Here is a 19,159-nt window from a genome sequence, read left to right as displayed (position 1 = left end):
ACACACACACACACACACACACACACACACACACACACACACACACAGAGCCACATCTTACTTCAGGGTGAAGAAGACTGTGTGCATCAGCACAGAACAGCACTGAGCCTTGAGGTGACAGTGAGTGTTGTCAGGCCAAACCCCCCCATCCCCCCCACCCCCCCCCCACACACACACACACACTCACCCCTGCTCACTTTCTGTCTCACAATCCTCACGCCATCTAATTTTCTATCTCTCTTTTCATTTCTTCTCCTCCTCTTCCCTGCGATAGCTCCGCCCTCCCTCTTTCCACCGGCTGCCTCTCTCTTCCCCGAGCTGCATCGCAACTGCTGTGTGCAGATATTCAATTAAAAGGCTGTTCAGTACAAACTGAAAAACCGATGTTACCACACATTCACACACACACACACACACACACACACACACACACACACACACACACACACACACACACACACACACACACACACACACACACACACACACACACACACACACACACACACACACACACACACACACACACACACACACACACACACACACACACATAGATCACCAGGGATGCAGACTAATATCACACACCAGTAGGCGCACAGAGATGCGGAGATCTCGAGATATTTGTTATTGAGATACAGGCTGGATTTTATGTGAGAAACTGCACACAGTGTTTCTCATCTTTCATTTTTCTACGCTGAACGCAGAGTCTGCTTTCTCTCGGTTGAATTATCTGAAACAAAGCCGACATAAATCAGTCACAAAAAAAAATGTTTTTGTGTTCTTGCGTTAATTGGTGTTTTCAAATCCAATGATTCTCCTTCATCAATGTGCTTTGAATGGATTTTTAATCGCTGATTAATTTTCTATAATCTCGCAAAGCCAACGAACACTCGCTTCTTTTGCGAGACTCCGTGTTCCCTCAAAGCAAATAAAACAGATGCTTCTCTCCCGACGCTTATTTCGGCTCCTGTGTAGCACCCGAACTACCACAGTGGAGCTGGATATCCGCTGTGCAGTCAGTAGCTGGTTTACTTCTCTCGCAGACTGCCCACAGCCAGTCTGTTCATTAAGCAACAGTTCTGCAGGGCAACAAAAAGCAGGTGTTACCGAGGTAACTTCACTGGGAGTGATAACTCGCTTTCTGAAGGTGCATCCTGCAGCATTTTTATGCCTGTGTTCAGTATGATCATGGGTTATCTGCAGGGGTCTGATCAGCCCATTTTGAATTCAGAGTGCAGAGACCTGTGAGTACAAAAAGCCAAAAATGATTCAATTCAAACAAATGCAAAACTCCCCCCGTCTCTCTCTCTTATGCATATTTTTGACTCTACAAAATGTATTCAGCTGCACTGTGGGATATGTGAAAAACATGGAAAAGAGTTCTGCAAGAGGACACAGCAGACAAAATACAAATGGTCTTTTTTGCATGTGTAGTCAGACATAGCTAATTGTTGGGAGAAAAGCCTTTCCTGAAGGAAGTTAAACTTTTACTTTCCCGTGTCCAGCTGTTCATTTCCATCTCCGCAGGCTCCAAAACATCTGTAATAATAAAGAATAATTCATCGCAGGAGTTGATTCGCCTGTGAGGAAGATGTAAATTGTAGCCCGGCTAATATGTGATGTGGCTTTTGCCTTAATTCATCTCTGTCGCCCCATTTGCTTTTTTTTTTAATTTTTTTATTTCATTCATAAATTATCACTTCTGAATTTACTACCACCGTGGGGCACGACTTGTGATGCGACCGGTTCATGTTTCAATCTGACAGTTTATAATATGCATCAATGTAAAAAACAACAACCTGAGAGTTAGAAATGATCAAACAACAAATCAAAACCAAGAAATGAATCATCACAGTCACAGTTTTGGCCCCGTGTGGTGAATTTTACCTCCAAAATCAGAGTCAAACTGTCATTTCACAGCTGCTGGAGGGATTTTTATAATTTTTTTTTTATTCCAGTTTGCTTTTGACTGACAAAAATCACCAGTTTTTGCACAAACCAGCCATTAAGCTACTCCACCTGCTCCACAATGTGTGTGTGTGTGTGTGTGTGTGTGTGTGTGTGTGTGTGTGTGTGTGTGTGTGTGTGTGTGTGTGTGTGTGTGTGTGTGTGTGTGTGTGTGTGTGTGTGTGTGTGTGTGTGTGTGTGTGTGTGTGTGTGTGTGTGTGTGTGTGTGTGTGTGTGTGTCTGTCAGTGCTTTTACTTTGAAATTCAGCAACCTCCCCCATCATTGTCAAGTCTTTGAACAACAGCTTGCTAAATTTAAAACACTCCCTCATCTGAATTCCTCAGTGCAGCTTTGAGCCATGCAATTATGTCATCACCAGTTTCCCTCAGTGACAGACTGACATAACATTTTTAAATATGACCAAAAATTACATAAGAACATACGGTTAGGCCGGACTTTCACTACATAGATATGTTGCACACCTTCAATAGATCTATATGCTGTATTTTAGTGAATAATCTCATAAAGTACTCTTTCAAATTCATGAGTGTTTTAGAGGTCGACTTTCAAAATGGCACCGCGGATATCACATTAAAGTTAGTAGTAGAAGAAAGAGATGAAACGCTCAGCTTCTACTTTAAACCAGGAATATTTGGCGATCACTTTTCATAATTTTTCATTTAATAATTCGCCATTCCACCTGTGTGTCTGCTCCCCACTGTGGCAGTGCAGCTGAGGTGGAGCTCCGCCCACACTGAGACACACAGAGATCAGAGGACAGAAACGCAGCAGAGGTGGAGCTCCGCCCACACTGAGACACACAGCGATCAGAGGACAGAAACGCAGCAGAGGTGGAGCTCCGCCCACACTGAGACACACAGAGATCAGAGGACAGAAACACAGCAGGGACTCTCACACTGAGCTGGAAACAAACGGCTGCTCATAAATTAGCTAAATAGCATAAATACAATGTTTTTGGCTGGACTTCAACAGCAGGGGTGGAGCTATAAAATAATATTAAAGTTACACCGCAGGTCAGCTGAATGCTGCGAACTTTTTCAAACTAAAAGCCCTCCAGTTTCACAGGGTTTAACCATATACTAGGTTTTGACTTTCTTTCAGGAGTGGCAGGGAGTCCTAATTGAAAGGAAAAAAACTGGATCTTCCTGTTAAATCTTATATTATAACACTTTATTTGAATCTTTTGCCAACCAGTTTGGCCATACAAGTGTTGCATGCACTGAAGTATTCATTTAAAGCACATCTTTCTAATCCTAGATACAGAAAACATGAAGAAATACATTTTGAATTTAAGCTGCTGTGATGCAATGTGTGTGTGTTAAGTATCTATTTGTTATTGTTCACATAAAAGAAGCTTATTCTTTTATAAGAGCGGCGACTCTGACGTCTCCATTCACATCCTCAGCTATGTGAATAAATGTTACTAAACATGAAACACTTTCATTTTGTCAAAGTAGCTCTCAAAGGAAAAATAAAAAAAAGGTTGAAGACCCCTGATGTAACTTCTATTTCGTTGACGGCAAATAATAATGAAGCTTTTTCCAGTTACACAACTTAAACAGTTGTCTTTGAATTTACGCAGCAGCGACTCTGACGTCTCCATTCACATCCTCTCTGCAGCGAGCCGTTCTGTAACCGTTCACGCTGACCACCTCGTCCTTGCCGTTTCTCCACCACTTCCTCAGGTCTATTTTTACTCCTTTGTCAGGGTGGATGTATTGCCAGCTTGCCAGCAGCGTTGTCAAGGTTGTTGCACCTTTGGTTTCTTTGTGCATCTCGACATCTACTTCTTTGTGCCGAAACCACCTCGGTATGGACGCCGCAGCTGTGAGCAACGTATTCATGATTCACTCCTGGGTCACTGATGCATCGCGGGGAGGCAGCACGAAGCTAAAGGTTTAGAAAAGGGGGGAGTGCTTTGGGGTTTGTTTATTGAGGGGGAGTTGGTTTAAATGATGCAGCAGGACAGACGTACATAAATCAAAGCTATGTTTTACACTCTTTTTTTTTCTTGATGAGTGTCCAGTGCTTCTGTATTTGTTCCAGCTGGCCTCAACTGTAGACAGAAAATGTAGCTAAATTTAGATGTATTAACAGCCTCTGCCTAAAAGTTTAATTCACGAGATCGAACTGCTCTCACAAGAAGGCAGACCTCCTTCGTATTTCAGCTTTTAAGGAGAAGAGTTGGCGTGAAGGTCGCTCAGTCAACCACCTTGGTCCACACTGGTGCCCAGAGGATGAATCCTTAGAACTATGGTGATCCTGTGACTTTTCCTATTGTGCCAACATGAGGTCTTTCTTTTCTTTTCTTTTTTACTTTTAGTAAAATGCCATTACAGCTATTTGATGGATGGACATGCACTTTTGTAGACGTTCTTGGTGCCCAGGGGATAAATCCCTCTGACCTCGGTGATCCTCCGACTTTTCCTCTCACACCACCAGCAGGTACTTTTCACTTTATCTGGTCAAATATCTCAGAATCTACTGAATGGATAGATAGTCAATAGTTATATTAATAGTTAATAATAGTTACTGGACGTAACTGCAGTTCTATGAGTGTGTTTATGTAGATTGTAAACAAATTCTCTGCTACAGTTTGGTTGGTTTTGGGTCACAGACACAAAAAGTTTTGGTTGCAAATCAGATCTCTTTGTTTGTAAGTCTAAAAACGTTTGGTTGCAAATTGAGTTGGAAAAGAGGGGCGGGACCTACACTCAGAGGAGACAGCAGTTGTCTATTGCACAGTGGCAGCAGTCGCAACAGAAAAACTAATGTTGGTAACGTACAAGCTGGAGTTCAGCATCAGTCCAGAGGTTATATCGTATTGCAGGAGCACGTTTCAAAGCTATTCACACACTTCTTTTGCCATAATAACCTGAACATAAGTAAATGCAGGACAGTGAATGAGAAACACTCCCACCTGCAGCCTCCGTTGAGATGAGCTCCAACGTAACACTTCACCCTTAAACTCCAGAGGAGCCGAGCCTGGTAGTAAAAAGCCTGGTCGTGCTGGACATCTGCCAGGTGTGAATGTGTGTAAGTTGGTGTGAAGCGTCATTGAGCACGTGAACAGGCCAGTGAGAAGATTACCGCCATCTTGCATGTAAGTGATACTGGTGAGTGTTTGATGAGTTGCTAGTTTGAGTCCTGGGGGGAGTTTAAAGGTATTAAACAGCTGTAGAAGGCAGTTTATTTCCCAGATCAATAAATATGCAGATGTGCAAGATTTGTTTAACGGCAGCCTCGGGGGAAATCCTCCAATGAACTGATGTGGTTTGATCTGTTCGATCTGTCTGCATCTGTTGATGTATGATGTGATTGCAAGTCTAGTAAAGTCTTTAAGACATTTATAACGACCAACTTTGAAGTATTATCTCACCAAATGGTGAAAATAAAAAATAAGAGTTGTAACAGTGTTTGGTCCAACCGCATAGACACCAAACTCTCTGCTGAGATCTGGTAACACGTCAACAAAATAAGAAACGAAGGAAATCGGATGATCAGTCGTGACGAGCAATTTAGACAGATTTGGAAATCTAAAGTGTCAGAAATTCTTCTACATTGTGTATTTTACGACAAAGTTGGATCAGGAGGTCAACCAGTCAAGTTTGGGTAATAACATTACCTTTAAAATACCAAAACTCAAATACTTCATACGACATCATCATCCTTCCTTATTTCGCCTTTTTACCAGCGCCTGCTAGTAATGCGCTACTCCTGTCAGAAGGTGGCGGTAATGCACCTAAAAGCAGTCTGCCAGCTGACATTAAACAATGTAAGGAGAAGAAGTTGGTACCTACTCCCAATTATCATTAGCAGGCACCATTAGCATTTTGTTCTATGCATTTACTTGTTATCAGCGATACAAGAACAAATATTTACACTGAAAAACAAAATTTGCAAGCGAGAAGCGTGATCTCAGTTCTACGCTTGAAAATTGTGATTCTCATTTAGAAGAAGCTTAACTTTTCTTCCTTTTATCAATTATAGCTGGTGGTTTAATGGCCATTGTTAACTATGAATTTATAGAAAAAAATTTCATTTTTATAGTACTATTTATGTCTTTTTTACTCCTGGTTGAAAATCACTGATGTAAATGATCAATATTCAGTTTGATGCTGTGAAATATCAATAATTGAAGAAGAATCTCAGCATTATATATATGCATATATATATATATATATATATATATATATATATGATACCATATAGATATCCAGATAATGTGTTTTAATGGTGGGAAGATCCTACCTGAACACTTCAAACACTTATGGAAGATGACAGCTTTGAAATCATCATTTTTTTTTCAGAGTCTCTTCTATCACCTTGAAGTAAAGTGGTGTTTAGTGGGTAACCCTTTCAAGGAGGCTTAAAAATCCTCTCATCATCCCGTGGCAGATAGAAGCGGTCCCCACGGACTACCGAGCTAACAGGATGCTGCATTTGTGTAAGCTGACAACCACACCCGAGGCTGGCTAAAAAAAACCTGCAGCGCCGGAGACCCTCGCGTGAGCCGAGCTGGTGTCCAGCTGTCACTCAAAACTCCGGCCAGGCTTGCTTTGCTTTGCTTTGCTTTCTCTTTTCTATTTTTTCCACTTCATGCATGTTGTCGAAGGTATGATAATATAGCTGACCGTTACATCACTCCTGCCCACGGTGTGTATCACTCAGACATCTCATGTTATATAATCAGCACATTTACATACCGCTTTGCATAAAAATACATTTAAAAAAAAAAAAGCCTCATGGGACCGGTGAGGGTGTCCTGCCACAGCATCGCCGAACGCCAGCTGTGAGCAAACACGTTCAAAAGACGAAGTGACGGGGCTCTGACTGCCAGCCAGGTGTTGAGACGGCGCAGAAATATCCGCATTCTCTACGAATATCGGAGCAACTTCATATCAGTTCATCCGACTGACTGAAGCCGCCCACCCAAAACACCAAAGGACGGCTGATATCTCCGGAGTCGTGTCTCCCTTCAACTCAGAAACGACCTTCGGATGTTCGAAGGTAAAGCGCCGCACTCACATTTAATAGATTCTGAGCTTTAAGCTTTGATGCTCAGGTGCATAAAGCACTTCTTCGTGGTTTTCTATAACAGGAGGATTATGTAAAAAAAAAAAAATCGTTTTTCGTCCTCTGCAGACCTGAAGAAGTTTATCTGTGGATTAGTTCATCAGTTGCAGCTGTTCCAACACTCAACAAATGCATGTAATTACCTGAAAAGATGCTACATGTGTCTGTAGTTAGAACCAGTTGAGTTTGGATCCTACCATCCACTGGTTAATACAACCAAAAGGAACCGCCACACACACACACACACACACACACACACACACACACACACACACACACACACACACACACACACACACACACACACACACACACACTTTAAAAGGTTGGATTTATATCAGCAATAAACATGGTAATTTTGGTTTAATTTACCTGAATTTAAACAGGAGGTCCCGTCAGTACAGGAAAACATTGGAAATAGATTCCAACAACTTCCAACTTTCTATGATTTTCAGTGTTTCATAAAATATGCAATTCAGTAAAAAAAACCAAAAAAAAAACTCTGTACTTTAGCAAAGTGCAGCGTTTCTCCGACGGCCTCCCGTTCCCACCCAGCGGACATGCAGATTTCCGACGAGTGCAGCACTCATTTTCAGGAGGTCTCTGTGTCCGTGTCCATCAAACGCCGAACACAACAAACCATTTGTATTCATTCACAGTTCCAAAGGCGAGACAGCCCGATGACTCAGCGAAATTTCTCCAAAAGACAAAACCCCAGCTTCTCTTATTTATTTATTTTTTTGACTTTTCCCAGCAACTCGAGCACAAGGTTTATAAACCGCCAGAGTGCACGTTAACGCCGCTGCGCCGGCTCACGCTGACGTACAAGTGCTTCTATTGTCATAACACTCCAAATGAGCACTTAACTCGGAGCTCGAAAACCCAGAAGAAGATAATAATTGCTGGTCTATATTACACTGCAAGAGACAGTGAATTAATTTTGGAATTTTTCCTCATCACACACACACACACACACACACACACACACACACACACACACACACACACACACACACACACACACACACACACACACACACACACACACACACAAAGGAAGGTTTAAGCAGCAAATTATCAAAATGTCCTTTTGTCAATTTCCCGGATCCAATTATTAAAAGACTCAAAGGTTTAGAGATAGTTGGAAATCGAGTTAAAAGTATTAACGACACCTAGAGGCTTTCGGAGATCTCGGTAGACCTTCAACTCCGCAGCGGCCATCTTTCCGGTGTGGATGGAAGAAGAAAGCAGTTGTGCAGTGTGAGCTATGCAGAGGTCTTTTTGTTGTTGTTGTTGTTGTTTTTTACTGCACATTAAGGTTGCAGAGCCGAAAAGGTCAACTGCAGCAAAGTGTCCTGGTTTCATTGTAAAAACATGCGGCTCACTCATGCAATCGAATGGTACCAGAAATATAGAAAGAGAAGATTCCCGGTCAGAGTGCAGCGCGGGGAGATTAGTAGTCGAAGGGGTGAAGGATAAGTGGCATTTAGATTTCATGCCCTCTCTCATATTTCATTGGTTTCGTTTTGAGGTAGAAAGGTTGCCGTCTGGATTTAATGACGCTAAATTTAAGAAGTCACAACACAAAAGGGAAACGCGTTTGAAGACGAGGGACAGAAAAACACACATATGACCCTTCTGCACTGCTGATTTAAGTTTGGGGACCAGACATGAAGAATACAACATGTTTCTAGATATTAATGTGCAGTTACAATATGTGTTGCTTTTTGATGAAATAAACATCTGTTCGTGTTGCCTTGACTCATGAACGCAGACATTTTAAACATTTGTGCAAAAACGGCTGTTTCAATAATTCAATGTACAAGGTGCAATCCAAAAGTTTGAGACCGTTGTTTTCGTGCTTTAATAGAGCGTGACAGTAACGTTGTTGGGACTACTGTGCATTTGCGCTTTTGCAATTTCAATGGACATCTTGTGTTGAACGCCGGAGACACTTGAAAGTCTTCATAAAGTCTACGGCGAGGAAGCGACGAGCCGGCGAGGTGTTCTGACTGACGGTCAACGTTTCAAGAGGGGGCGGAGCTTCACTGTCCGAGACCGAAGAAGAAAACGCGTCAGGTCAGGAGACGCCAGCTGGGTTTCCTTTGTGTCACCGTGAATTTGTCCCCCAGAGTCAGACTGTCAACACCGAGTTCCACCGGGACCTTCTGAGGCGTCTGAGGGGAAAACGTTCGCTGTGAACCACCTGGCGCCATGGCAACAGGGTTTTACAATGTTGAAAACGCTTAATTTTCCACCCACAACACAACAATCGGTGCTCCCTACCGATCCCACTCACTGGATTTGGCTCAAAGTTTGATGTGTGTGCTCTCTGCTCAAGTTTCAGTTTGATGGCGAAAATGTGGACAAACCAGTAGTCACAAAAATGCAGTAAGAGGTTCACTAACTTCCTCCAACTGCGCGTGCATTGCAATGTTGCACACCATTTGTGCACAATAGGAACAGTCAGAACCTTTTGATCACACCTCGTATATCTCTGAATCCAATTACAGTATGAAGAGCAACATCACGAGCCGAGAATGATATCTGCTTCCAAGTAGAGAGCTTTTTCTCTGTAACAGTAAAACTGTCTCGTTTCATCCTCAGTGGAATTATTCTAAAATGGTGTCTGAGGCTGAGAAAAGTATTAAGTTTATCTCAAAGAAAACTTTCCCTTCAGACATGCAAACTAAAAAAAAACCCAGTTCAGCCATTTGGAGAACTCATCCATATTCTTTTGTATTAATCGCCCTGAGATGACAGATTGTAATGACTCATGATGCTCGTCTCAACACTAACAACAGTGAGAAAGTCTAACACCTTTTTCTTTCTTTTTTTTTTCTTGTGTGATTTGTCTTTTTCAGTCTTTAATTTATTGTGTCGCGTTATCTTCCTCTTTTTTTGGTGGGGAGGAGGGGGGGGGGCAAAGGCATATTACTTATATCTAACGCTGGAACAAAAATTCTGTGTGCAGACGTTTGGGAAAATCCATCCTGCTCCGTCTGCACAGACGGAAACATCTGAGCTTAAAGCAAATACACTTAAAATATCAAACGAAGGCCGCACGCTCAACAATTGCTTAGCTGAGCCCACAATCATCCGCCGAGCTAAGATGGCTAAAAGAATAAGTGAGCTGTACAAGGACGAACTGAGGAGAAGTGACGTGTTTAAACCGCTGTTGGTAAAAAAAATTTTTTTTAAAAACAAAAACGTTTGAGCGGAAGTTCAGAAGCAGTCTTATTTTTTTTGACTCCCTGTGGCGAAGTCGTTTCAGATAATAAGGTTTCTCTCCCAATAACCGAGCAGACGTAGATTACAATTTGAACACAAAACATTAAAAGGCCAAATTCATTAATGGGGATTATCACATTAAGTTCTCAGTGAAATAGAAATAGCGACAACATAGAAATAAACTCGTGGACTCTTTATCATGTGGAAATGAGCTTAATTAGTCACCGGGAGTTTAAAAATATTAGCAGTCAGAGGTGATGTGCACATGCTAAAACGAGCCGAGTTACCAGGTTGTTATTTATACGACCACTAGAGGTCACTTTACTTTCAAACGTAACTGTCGGTCGTAACAAGCTGCTCGTACAAAAGACCTACGGGGTTGTTTTTTTTAGGGGATGTACTAATAGCTTCTTTTTTTTTTATTATACTACAGAAGAGGAAACAAATTTTTTTGTCTCCTTAAGAAAAATCATTTTCCCCTGTCACAATCGTGAAACGTTAATTAAGCCCCACATTTGCATAAATTGCTTATGCTGCACTATAATTATCCGGCAAAACTAATGTCTTCATTATACGTTAATTACCTCCTCAACTTAAAAAAAAAATACTCAGAAGTAAGTGAAAAGGGAAAACGAATGTATCTGTATCACTTTAAATATCGTGACAACTTCAGATCCCCCAAAAAACTAAAACCGTGGTGAGGGATGTCGTGTTTGACTCATCGCAGGTCGACGGAGGAGCCCCGTGTCCTCCATCTGGATGTGTCACCGCGTCAAACATCCAGCTGTTGTCATGTGTCCCCATTTATCAGCAGCGGGTCAAGAATGCAGGCGTTGCCCCCCCCCCCCCAAAAAAAAACAAACATTTCTGCATCCGTCGATGACGGCGACGCCTGCGTCCTTCAGCTTCGTAAAGAAAGGCAAGATTCATTCAGCGTTTTTCAAAAAGAGATGAATGGTCTGAAAAGTTTTAATGTCATCCTCAGTGAATGGGGGACGGGAGAGATAAAGCAGCGTCGCATTTGAACGTCACCTCTCCCCCACCTCTCCCCCGCCTCTCCCTTTCCAGGTCTCTACAATGCCGGTGTTTGGGTCCTGGTTGCAGCTCGGAGGTGATATAAATAGTTACTGTGGTTCTGTGTTGCTAAGTAGAGAGAACGTGGCCGTAATACTAATTACAGCCACTCAAATAACCTGGAGTTTATCACAGAATTTGTCCACTCATAATGGAAAGGTATGAAATATTTGTTATTCTAAGATGCAACAAAAAGCCGTCCCGTATTTCCTCCTACGGCAGAGACGAGGTCATGAATATTAATGAGGGGGGATGCACGCCTCTTCACTGAGAGATGATGCGGTTCGGTCACACTCACTCAAACTTCAACTTTGTCGAGCTGATTAGGTGAGAAGATCAATAAATCCACTCTCCCGTCTCCACTTTCGAGAAGTCCACCTGCTGAGTTTGTCACATCCAGATTGTATCCAAAGTGATTTTGAAATGAAAGTCCGAACAGCTAAAATAAAAAACGCAACCCACGAAGTTAGCTTGCAAACTCCAGCGTGGACGGTCTGTGCTGAAGATCAGATGTGAGGAAACGATCTGATTCGCCTGCAGTCTGACAAAACAGAGGTCTTGGCAAAATAACGTCAATGAACTTGTTTTCCCGAAATGTTGAACAATTCCTTTAAATTTTGAACCCAATCTCCACCGACCCTCTCGACATTCATTCACCGAGAACGTACGATCTTTTTCGAGGAGCTCCATCTCACACCGATACGATGTTCAAATTGAGAAACTTTCGGTCAGCGCGATCTAATGAGGACCTTTAATATCCCGAATAAATAGATGGTATATTTGTACACAGTGACTCATTAAACAGTCTGGGAGGACAATAACGTATTCTGCTCACTCTTACATGTCAGGGACTTTATTAACTGGGTCATGTGGCTCCCCGTGGACTCCACCTCTAACTGAAACCTTATGACAGCCTCCATTTTTGCATGTGCATCTGATAATTACTAATTGCCTGGAGTCCATTAATCTCCTCTGGCTCTTTTTGCACTACAGATGGTCCACAACGGTGTCGGTGCATTTCACGGCCCGCGGCGCCGGCAAACTGAAATACGTGAACGCGTTCACAATAAGGTTTTCCGTACGGGCGGCACGTCAGCATCGTGTCAAACCGCCGCGGGACCGCGTCAACCGATGTGTCACCGCTCCACCGCTCCGAGGTCAGACAGCAGCAGCTTCGGAGGGAAGGACGGAAATATTTATCCAGCTGAATCAGCAGTGTTGGGGCAGCAAACATTTTTTTTTTTAAAATGGGATGGGAGGACGTCGCCAGGGAGACCCCTTAAAATAGCCGGCTGGAGGAAGAGGGAGAAACGGAGCGGGACATATGTAGAGACCAAACAAACAGAGAGACAGGGATGCTAGCAGGAGGGTCGGTCTCTCAGCGGCCGGACAGGATACGAGAGGACAACACAGCAATAACAAAAACCAAAGAGGGGACGGAGACGGACGGGAGGAGTCGGAAAAGTTGAAAAGAAAAAAAGAAGAAAGACCGCAAAGACAGACATCCATCAATGCAAAAAAAAAAAGACAAGAGACGGAGAACTTCAGGTTATCAAGTGATCAATACATATGTTTGATTTCAAAGCGAGATAAATGATGAATTACACAAACTGACAAAAGAAGACGAAGTCGGAGAGGAAAAAGAAACAAGCGCCCGAAGCGGCGATGAGACGGGAAAGCTTTCATCTCCGCTCAGACGCAGAGAGGGCTGCTGCGAGCGCCGCCGGTAACACGGATAGAGAGAGCGAGGGTAATGGCTCAAAGGGGTACAGACAGCTTTGACAGCGCTTGGGTTGCCACGACGACCGTCCCGTTGTTCGCGAGCGAAAGCTTTAACGTAAAGTAAATGCAGTGGGATAATGTTTCCGAAAAGAGGAAGCGGAGTCGGAATCAAAGCGAGACGTATTCGGTGGCATTGTAATAATTGTAACTTTGGACAATTCAACACTTGATTTGTCAAACTCAGACCGCTGAAGCCTCGCGGAGCCCCCGAAGGTCACGGCCAGAACTTATTGAGGACTAACTTTGCGTTATCTCGCGCTACTTTTGATCCTTTTTTTTTTTTTTTTTTAAACAACGGGTGATGCATTTTCAGTGAAATGTTTTTTCTTCAGGGACAGTGGAGGAGGAAAAATAAATGCAAAATAACTGCTGACCGGCGCTCCATTAAGATCCCAGTCAGAGTGTCTCAGAATAAGAAAAGGTTTGTTGTGCTCACCCATCTCGGGATGGTGCCGTCCCTCAACAGGAACGCTGACTGTCCGCCGCAGCAGCTTGTTCCTGTGGGACTCTGAGCGCCTCTCGCGCATCAGCAAAGGGTGTACCTGCACAGGGAGAACACAAGGTCAGTACACAAACACACACCGATGAACAACTGCAACCCCAATATGAACAAACAAGCACAAATTCTTTGTCCTTCTCTTTGTCGCATTGGAGGAACCGCTGTTTTCATATTGTGCTCCATAAATAAATGAAAAACAACGACACTCGGGATTGTAGATTTCTGTGCCAAAAAGAATAAACTTAAATGATGAAAGTTCAAATTAATAGGAGCAGACAGGAAGGTTTTCCAAATTTATGAATGAGAAGAAACACTTTTGACCTCACTTTTAATGTGAGGTCAGATGAAACCCACCAGCTACCGGCTGGATCCCTTTCTTTAAAGTCTTGGCACATCGTTCAAAGTTAAAGTAAGAACAGTTCATCTGAGGACACGGCTAGAATTAAAAAAAAGAAAAACCCTCCACAGCAGTTCGAAGTATGATACACTGCATCTGATGTGAAGGAGCTGGAAACCGAAAGCAAAAAACTAAAAACAAAGAAAAGAAAAGAAATAAATAAATAAATATATATATATATATATATATATATATATATATATATATGAAATAAAGCACATTTCACAGCAGCGCCACGTTCGGCCCCACAGTCCCTGAATTCATAAAAGTGGGACTTGAGGGAAAAAAAATGGGAGAATGTGCCACACTAATCAGAAACACTGGTCCTTTCGAAGCATCGCAGCAAGGCTCGGGAAAAATATGGCACATACTGTAAAGTACGGACCTATAAATCTCCACAGCTCGTACCTGGTTCGGCACCGGGCCCCAAAACGCCAACAAATACACAGAAATAAAAAAGTGACAACAGAAAATTCATGAGATTTCTCTCAAAATAGCACACAGAGATGCACTCGGAGGTGAATGCCGGGCTGTCGTAACTCAGTTACTGTCCTTAAAGTCGTTCTGAGATTTATTTCCAGACATAAGAAGGTCACTCAGGTTCAGGGACTGCTCCTGTTGCGCGTGAACAGTAAGCAGCACCAGCAGCAGGAAGCTACAACCTTCGTGAGTAAGTATTCCAAGTTTCTCTGCCGTTTGTCCTTGTCATTTGTAGTTATAAAGGAAAACCAATGAACATTATTTACACGTATAAAACACATATAAACGTTGGTAATAAAGACGTTTAGTTGAATCATTGCATCCGTCCAACGGGTTCCAGAACAACAGCTCTCCCACATTCTGCTTTAATGAGGCTTATAATGGCCTTTTTTGTTGTTGCAGCTTTCCAAGAGGTGTAAATTTAGCTATAAGTTTATTAGTGAGGTCGTAGTTGTAGCTGAGCCGGACTGCATTACGTTGAAATATCCCTTCCCTGCATGATGGAGGACACGATGGGGACAACAACTGTGTGTATTATTGAAGGACAAGCTGCAGCTATGAAAAACAAACAGACGTCCACTCGAAGCGCTTGGTTGTTTTTTTTTGCTACCGACAGTTTCAGATTCTTCATATAAATGTCTGACAAACTTTACGAAAAGGTCACTAACCCGCAACACAGAGTCTCGCTCTGAAATCTCACGAGAGGCGAGCAGCCGCGGGAAGACGGAGGTCGGAAACGTGACCGAGAGCTGGAGAGAAGGAGTGACGAGAACACGTAGCCAAGAGATGTTTTTTCAGATGGTTTGTGTTCGTGCAACACTTCACCGACTCTCTCTGTTGAATCGGGACGTGCTGACGGATGCCAGCGCTCCCGTCCGTCCAACGAAGCCCTGTTGACCATGACGAGAGGACCGTAGGACCTGGTTTTTTTCACCTTGTCGCGGTGTTCCTCTGCAGCCTCAAAAAAAAAAAATCCACCATTGCAGCTTTAGCGAACACTGAGTAATGGATTTGAGGTGATTTGTATTTTTTTCAACGACGACTACAGTCCTTTTTGTATATGTATTGCAGCCAGTGTCCTCTATGTACATAACATCAAGCAGTCTGTGGAAGCGATAGCCTTGTTTGTGTTCTGATACGATGGCATGCGGCGCCTTTGAGTGCGTCCTACTGAGACCGCAGCCCGCCGCTGTAACATCGGGACATGAAAAAGAGCCGCTGTGAACACGGAGAGCCGGGTGTCAGAAGGTGGCTACTGACTGCGGAGAGCCGTGCGGGGATCCTGGAGCCTGGGGGGGGCTTTGGGGCGAAGCCAGCTGCAGTGAAGGACGCCGGCAGGTCACACTGAGCCGAACGTCCCGCAAGACAGCAGAGTGCCATTCAGTCTAAAGGAGCTCTGTTAAGATTCAAAAGCAAAAAAAAGTACCAGGGAGGGAGGAAGTGTGTGTGTGTGTGTGTGTGTGTGTGTGTGTGTGTGTGTGTGTGTGTGTGTGTGTGTGTGTGTGTGTGTGTGTGTGTGTGTGTGTGTGTGTGTGTGTGTGCCCCTTTGAGAGTGTGCACAGAAACTACTGTTTGGTATGTGCTGGTGTGTCCATCAAAGCGAGGGTACATGAAAAATTAATGGCAACATGGCTCCACATTGAACTACTAATAATCTTGGCTACTGCTGTATAGTTGCATCACATGAGACAGATAAAAACACACACACACACACACACACACACACACACACACACACATAGAAATACACATCTCTGCTGCAAAAACTCTATTTACAGCAGCCGAGCCACAGGATCCTGTTTATGAGTCTCTTTATCCAACTTAATCAGGTACAGGCATCATAAATCAACGGTCAATACAATTAAACTCTGCTTTGCCACTTGTGCAACCGTAATGCACGAAAATTACACTGTAATGCGACGCTTTCTTGGATCCAAGATATCAAATTACAGTAAAGCCTCCTCGATGAAAAATATATCTAGTAGCATCCATTCTTTAAGAGTGCAGTGTGGCGATGCACAGAGCATTTACAGTATGTTAATTCACCGGCTTCCCTTTCTGTCAGGACATTTTTATTTTTTTTTACAGTGAGAGGTTTTGTTATTTATTAAGATTTGAGTAGTCATCAGTGAATCAGCGTTGCTCCAACACGTCGTTCCTGATGGTAATTGTTGGCTGGATAGACATCAAATTTGCAACAAACATTTATTTGTATAAAAAATGATCTCTAAGATTTACATGTTCCACTAACGGGTACATTTTGGGGCCAACATGCTGTCATGCTTAATGCTAGCTATCATTTACATAATGAAAGGAAGTACAACGGTAGAATGACAGAGGGGAGAAGATGAAACCTTTGGGATCATTTTTCCACACGGGTATTTTTAAATTACGAGGAAAAAAAACTCTACACGACTAAAATTACAATTAATTATATTACCATCCAACAAAATAATGAACTTCAATGGACTCCGCAACTTCTAAAAAGACAGCGAATGCGTCATAACTTGTGAAATTTGGAGCTGGAGCTGTGCGTGAATTATAAGTAGCACTGTGACGATGAAGCGACGAGCCGGGCGACGTGTTTCTGAGTGACGTTCAGCGTTTCAAGAAGGGGGCGGAGCTTCACCGTCAGAGACCGAAGAAGGCGCGTCAGGTCAGGTTGTGTCACCGTGAATTCGTCCCCCAGAGTCGGACTGTCAACACCGAGTTCTACCGGGACCTTCTGAGGCGTCGGAGGGGAAAACATTCACGGTCTCAGTATTTGTATCACCATGTCACCGAACCCTGCAGAGAATATCCCTCACGCCGTGGTGACATTATTAAAAGACTTAAAGCTCTCTGCTTCAATTTGAAATCCAAAGTCTTGTCAGTGTGCACACAGCTTTTTCTCCAACGCACGTTCTGTTAATTCTCTCTGCCAGATTAATGCAGGAAACGGCGGCGGAGTGGCCGAGCACTCTATCCAACTAATTGAAATGTGCTTTAGTGCCAAAGAGTACCAGTAAAACCTGAATTAACCTCACAGTCAACCTGCTGCGCTTTGTTTCTTCAAACCGGAGTTTTATATGTGTTGCTTTATGGCGTCTCTAAAATATACGTGATATAAACGAAGTGGTTTCATAATGCCTGACTGAGCACTGTGCCAGCTCTGACTCTGTGAAAGAGGAATCGGGTGGGTGTGGTGGGGGGGTGGTGGATGAGGGGGAGGAAGAAGTGGGGGAGGGGGGGGAGTACGGGGGAGTAGCAAACTGATGCGGCAGGTAATCTCGCTGAATGGTTTTGCGGTTATTGGAGGGATAGCTGTGATTTGCAGCAGGGTTAAAGTGATGCTTCTCTCTCTGTCCAGATTTTCAGCTGTTGCCATGGAATCCTGAGGAGACAAATGGGCCGCGCTCATTTTATTTTATTATTTATTTTTTTTTATCTCCAGTACGAGTTATGAGAAGGTTACAAAATACATCTTTGGCAAGCCCAGGCACACGTTTTGTGCGCTTTTTACGTGCCTTTCCGTTCTTTCTCGTTCCACATTAAAATAAGAGGGCTGCCAACGTGTATTTCAGGATATGAGTTGCACACAAATAAGCTAAAATTAACTTTAAATCCATGAGTCTTAAAAAAGCTAACTTCTAATGTCAACACCAGCCAATTACAAGGAGCTAAATATGGTAATTTCCCTCAGTCATATCCACTTGAAGGAGAGCCCGGTGGTCCCCCCCCCCCCTGCTGCCGCTGCCCTGCCCCGTGCAATTCATCACTGACAACTCCAGTTGTGGAAAAGACCCAGAATACCTCGCTTCCCCCACCCTGACTCTTTTCAGCCCACCGGTGAGCATCCAGCATGGAGGGGGTGAGGGAAACACCTGGAGGTTATTTCTTTTTTTCCCTGTGTGTGTGTGTGTGTGTGTGTGTGTGTGTGTGTGTGTGTGTGTGTGTGTGTGTGTGTGTGTGTGTGTGGCAGGATTTGATTGGTTAGAGGCACCAGGAAGCATGGCCGGTCCCCCCCCCCCCCCGCACTCGGCGTCCGTGCAGAGAGGCGGCATTAGGGGCTCGTACGCTGACTTTTAACCACCTCAGATGTTGCACTCACATCTCACGCATAAAAAGGAGCCATTTGGTTTAGAGCAGGCTTTTACCCGACGTGGAGCCCGTCGAGGAGCCGCGATGTCCATTTAGGCTTCAAGTCGACAGAACGAACCACATACTGTCGGTTCTTTAAGGCCCGGGTACGCTGGAAATAAATTGGTGGGTTTTTTGTTTTGTTTTTTTGCTCCAGACGGCCACGTTTAAAAGGCAGGGCAAGAAGTCAGCCGTGACGGAGTGGGGGTGGAGGGGTGGGGGGGGGGGGGGGGGTAAGAGGTTGCAGTTGCTATAACTGGGATAATGACACGCACTCCTCGAAAGGCAGTCATGTGTTTGACTTGTCGGAAAGTGATGGGAGTATAAAGAATGAAAGAAAGCAGCAGGAGCCAGAAGTTGAGTTTTTGTCACACCTGGCTGAATGCTGCGTGAAGTGCTTGTTGGATTACAGTATCTGTTTTCAGAAAAATAGCCGTTTTCGGGGAGTCGGAGTCAGATGCTATTAGATGATCCGACAAGCACTTTGTTTTGAACTCTACCGACCCGTGCGAGTCTGATGCACAGAGCC

The 19,159-nt window shown here is 43.6% G+C and overlaps 1 protein-coding gene and 1 long non-coding RNA gene across 15 annotated transcripts in view; one reads left to right on the top strand and one right to left on the bottom strand.

Moving 5' to 3' along the window:
- The window catches only part of LOC138630626 (uncharacterized), a 203,408-nt gene that overhangs the window by 69,681 nt on the left and 114,568 nt on the right, over positions 1-19,159 (top strand). The gene's annotated exons all lie outside the window — the stretch shown is intronic.
- syngap1b (synaptic Ras GTPase activating protein 1b) overlaps positions 1-19,159 on the bottom strand; it is a 129,111-nt gene that overhangs the window by 69,373 nt on the left and 40,579 nt on the right. For all 14 annotated transcript variants that reach the window (XR_011311650.1, XM_069715034.1, XM_069715035.1 and 11 more), the window contains exon 3: positions 13,572-13,677. Coding sequence is in view for 13 of the 14 variants with exons in the window: in XM_069715034.1 (XP_069571135.1) it covers positions 13,572-13,677 (106 nt within the window). In the remaining variant the exon portion in view is untranslated. The remainder of the gene's footprint in view (positions 1-13,571; positions 13,678-19,159) is intronic.

Source organism: Brachyistius frenatus, unplaced genomic scaffold (genome assembly GCF_029030835.1).
Source record: "Brachyistius frenatus isolate BFR_SWC_R1_liver_20210118 unplaced genomic scaffold, ASM2903083v1 Contig_137, whole genome shotgun sequence".
NCBI classification, from domain to species: Eukaryota; Metazoa; Chordata; class Actinopteri; family Embiotocidae; genus Brachyistius; species Brachyistius frenatus.
Note: the sequence above shows the minus strand (reverse complement) of the source record. Positions and strands in the feature narration are given on the sequence as shown.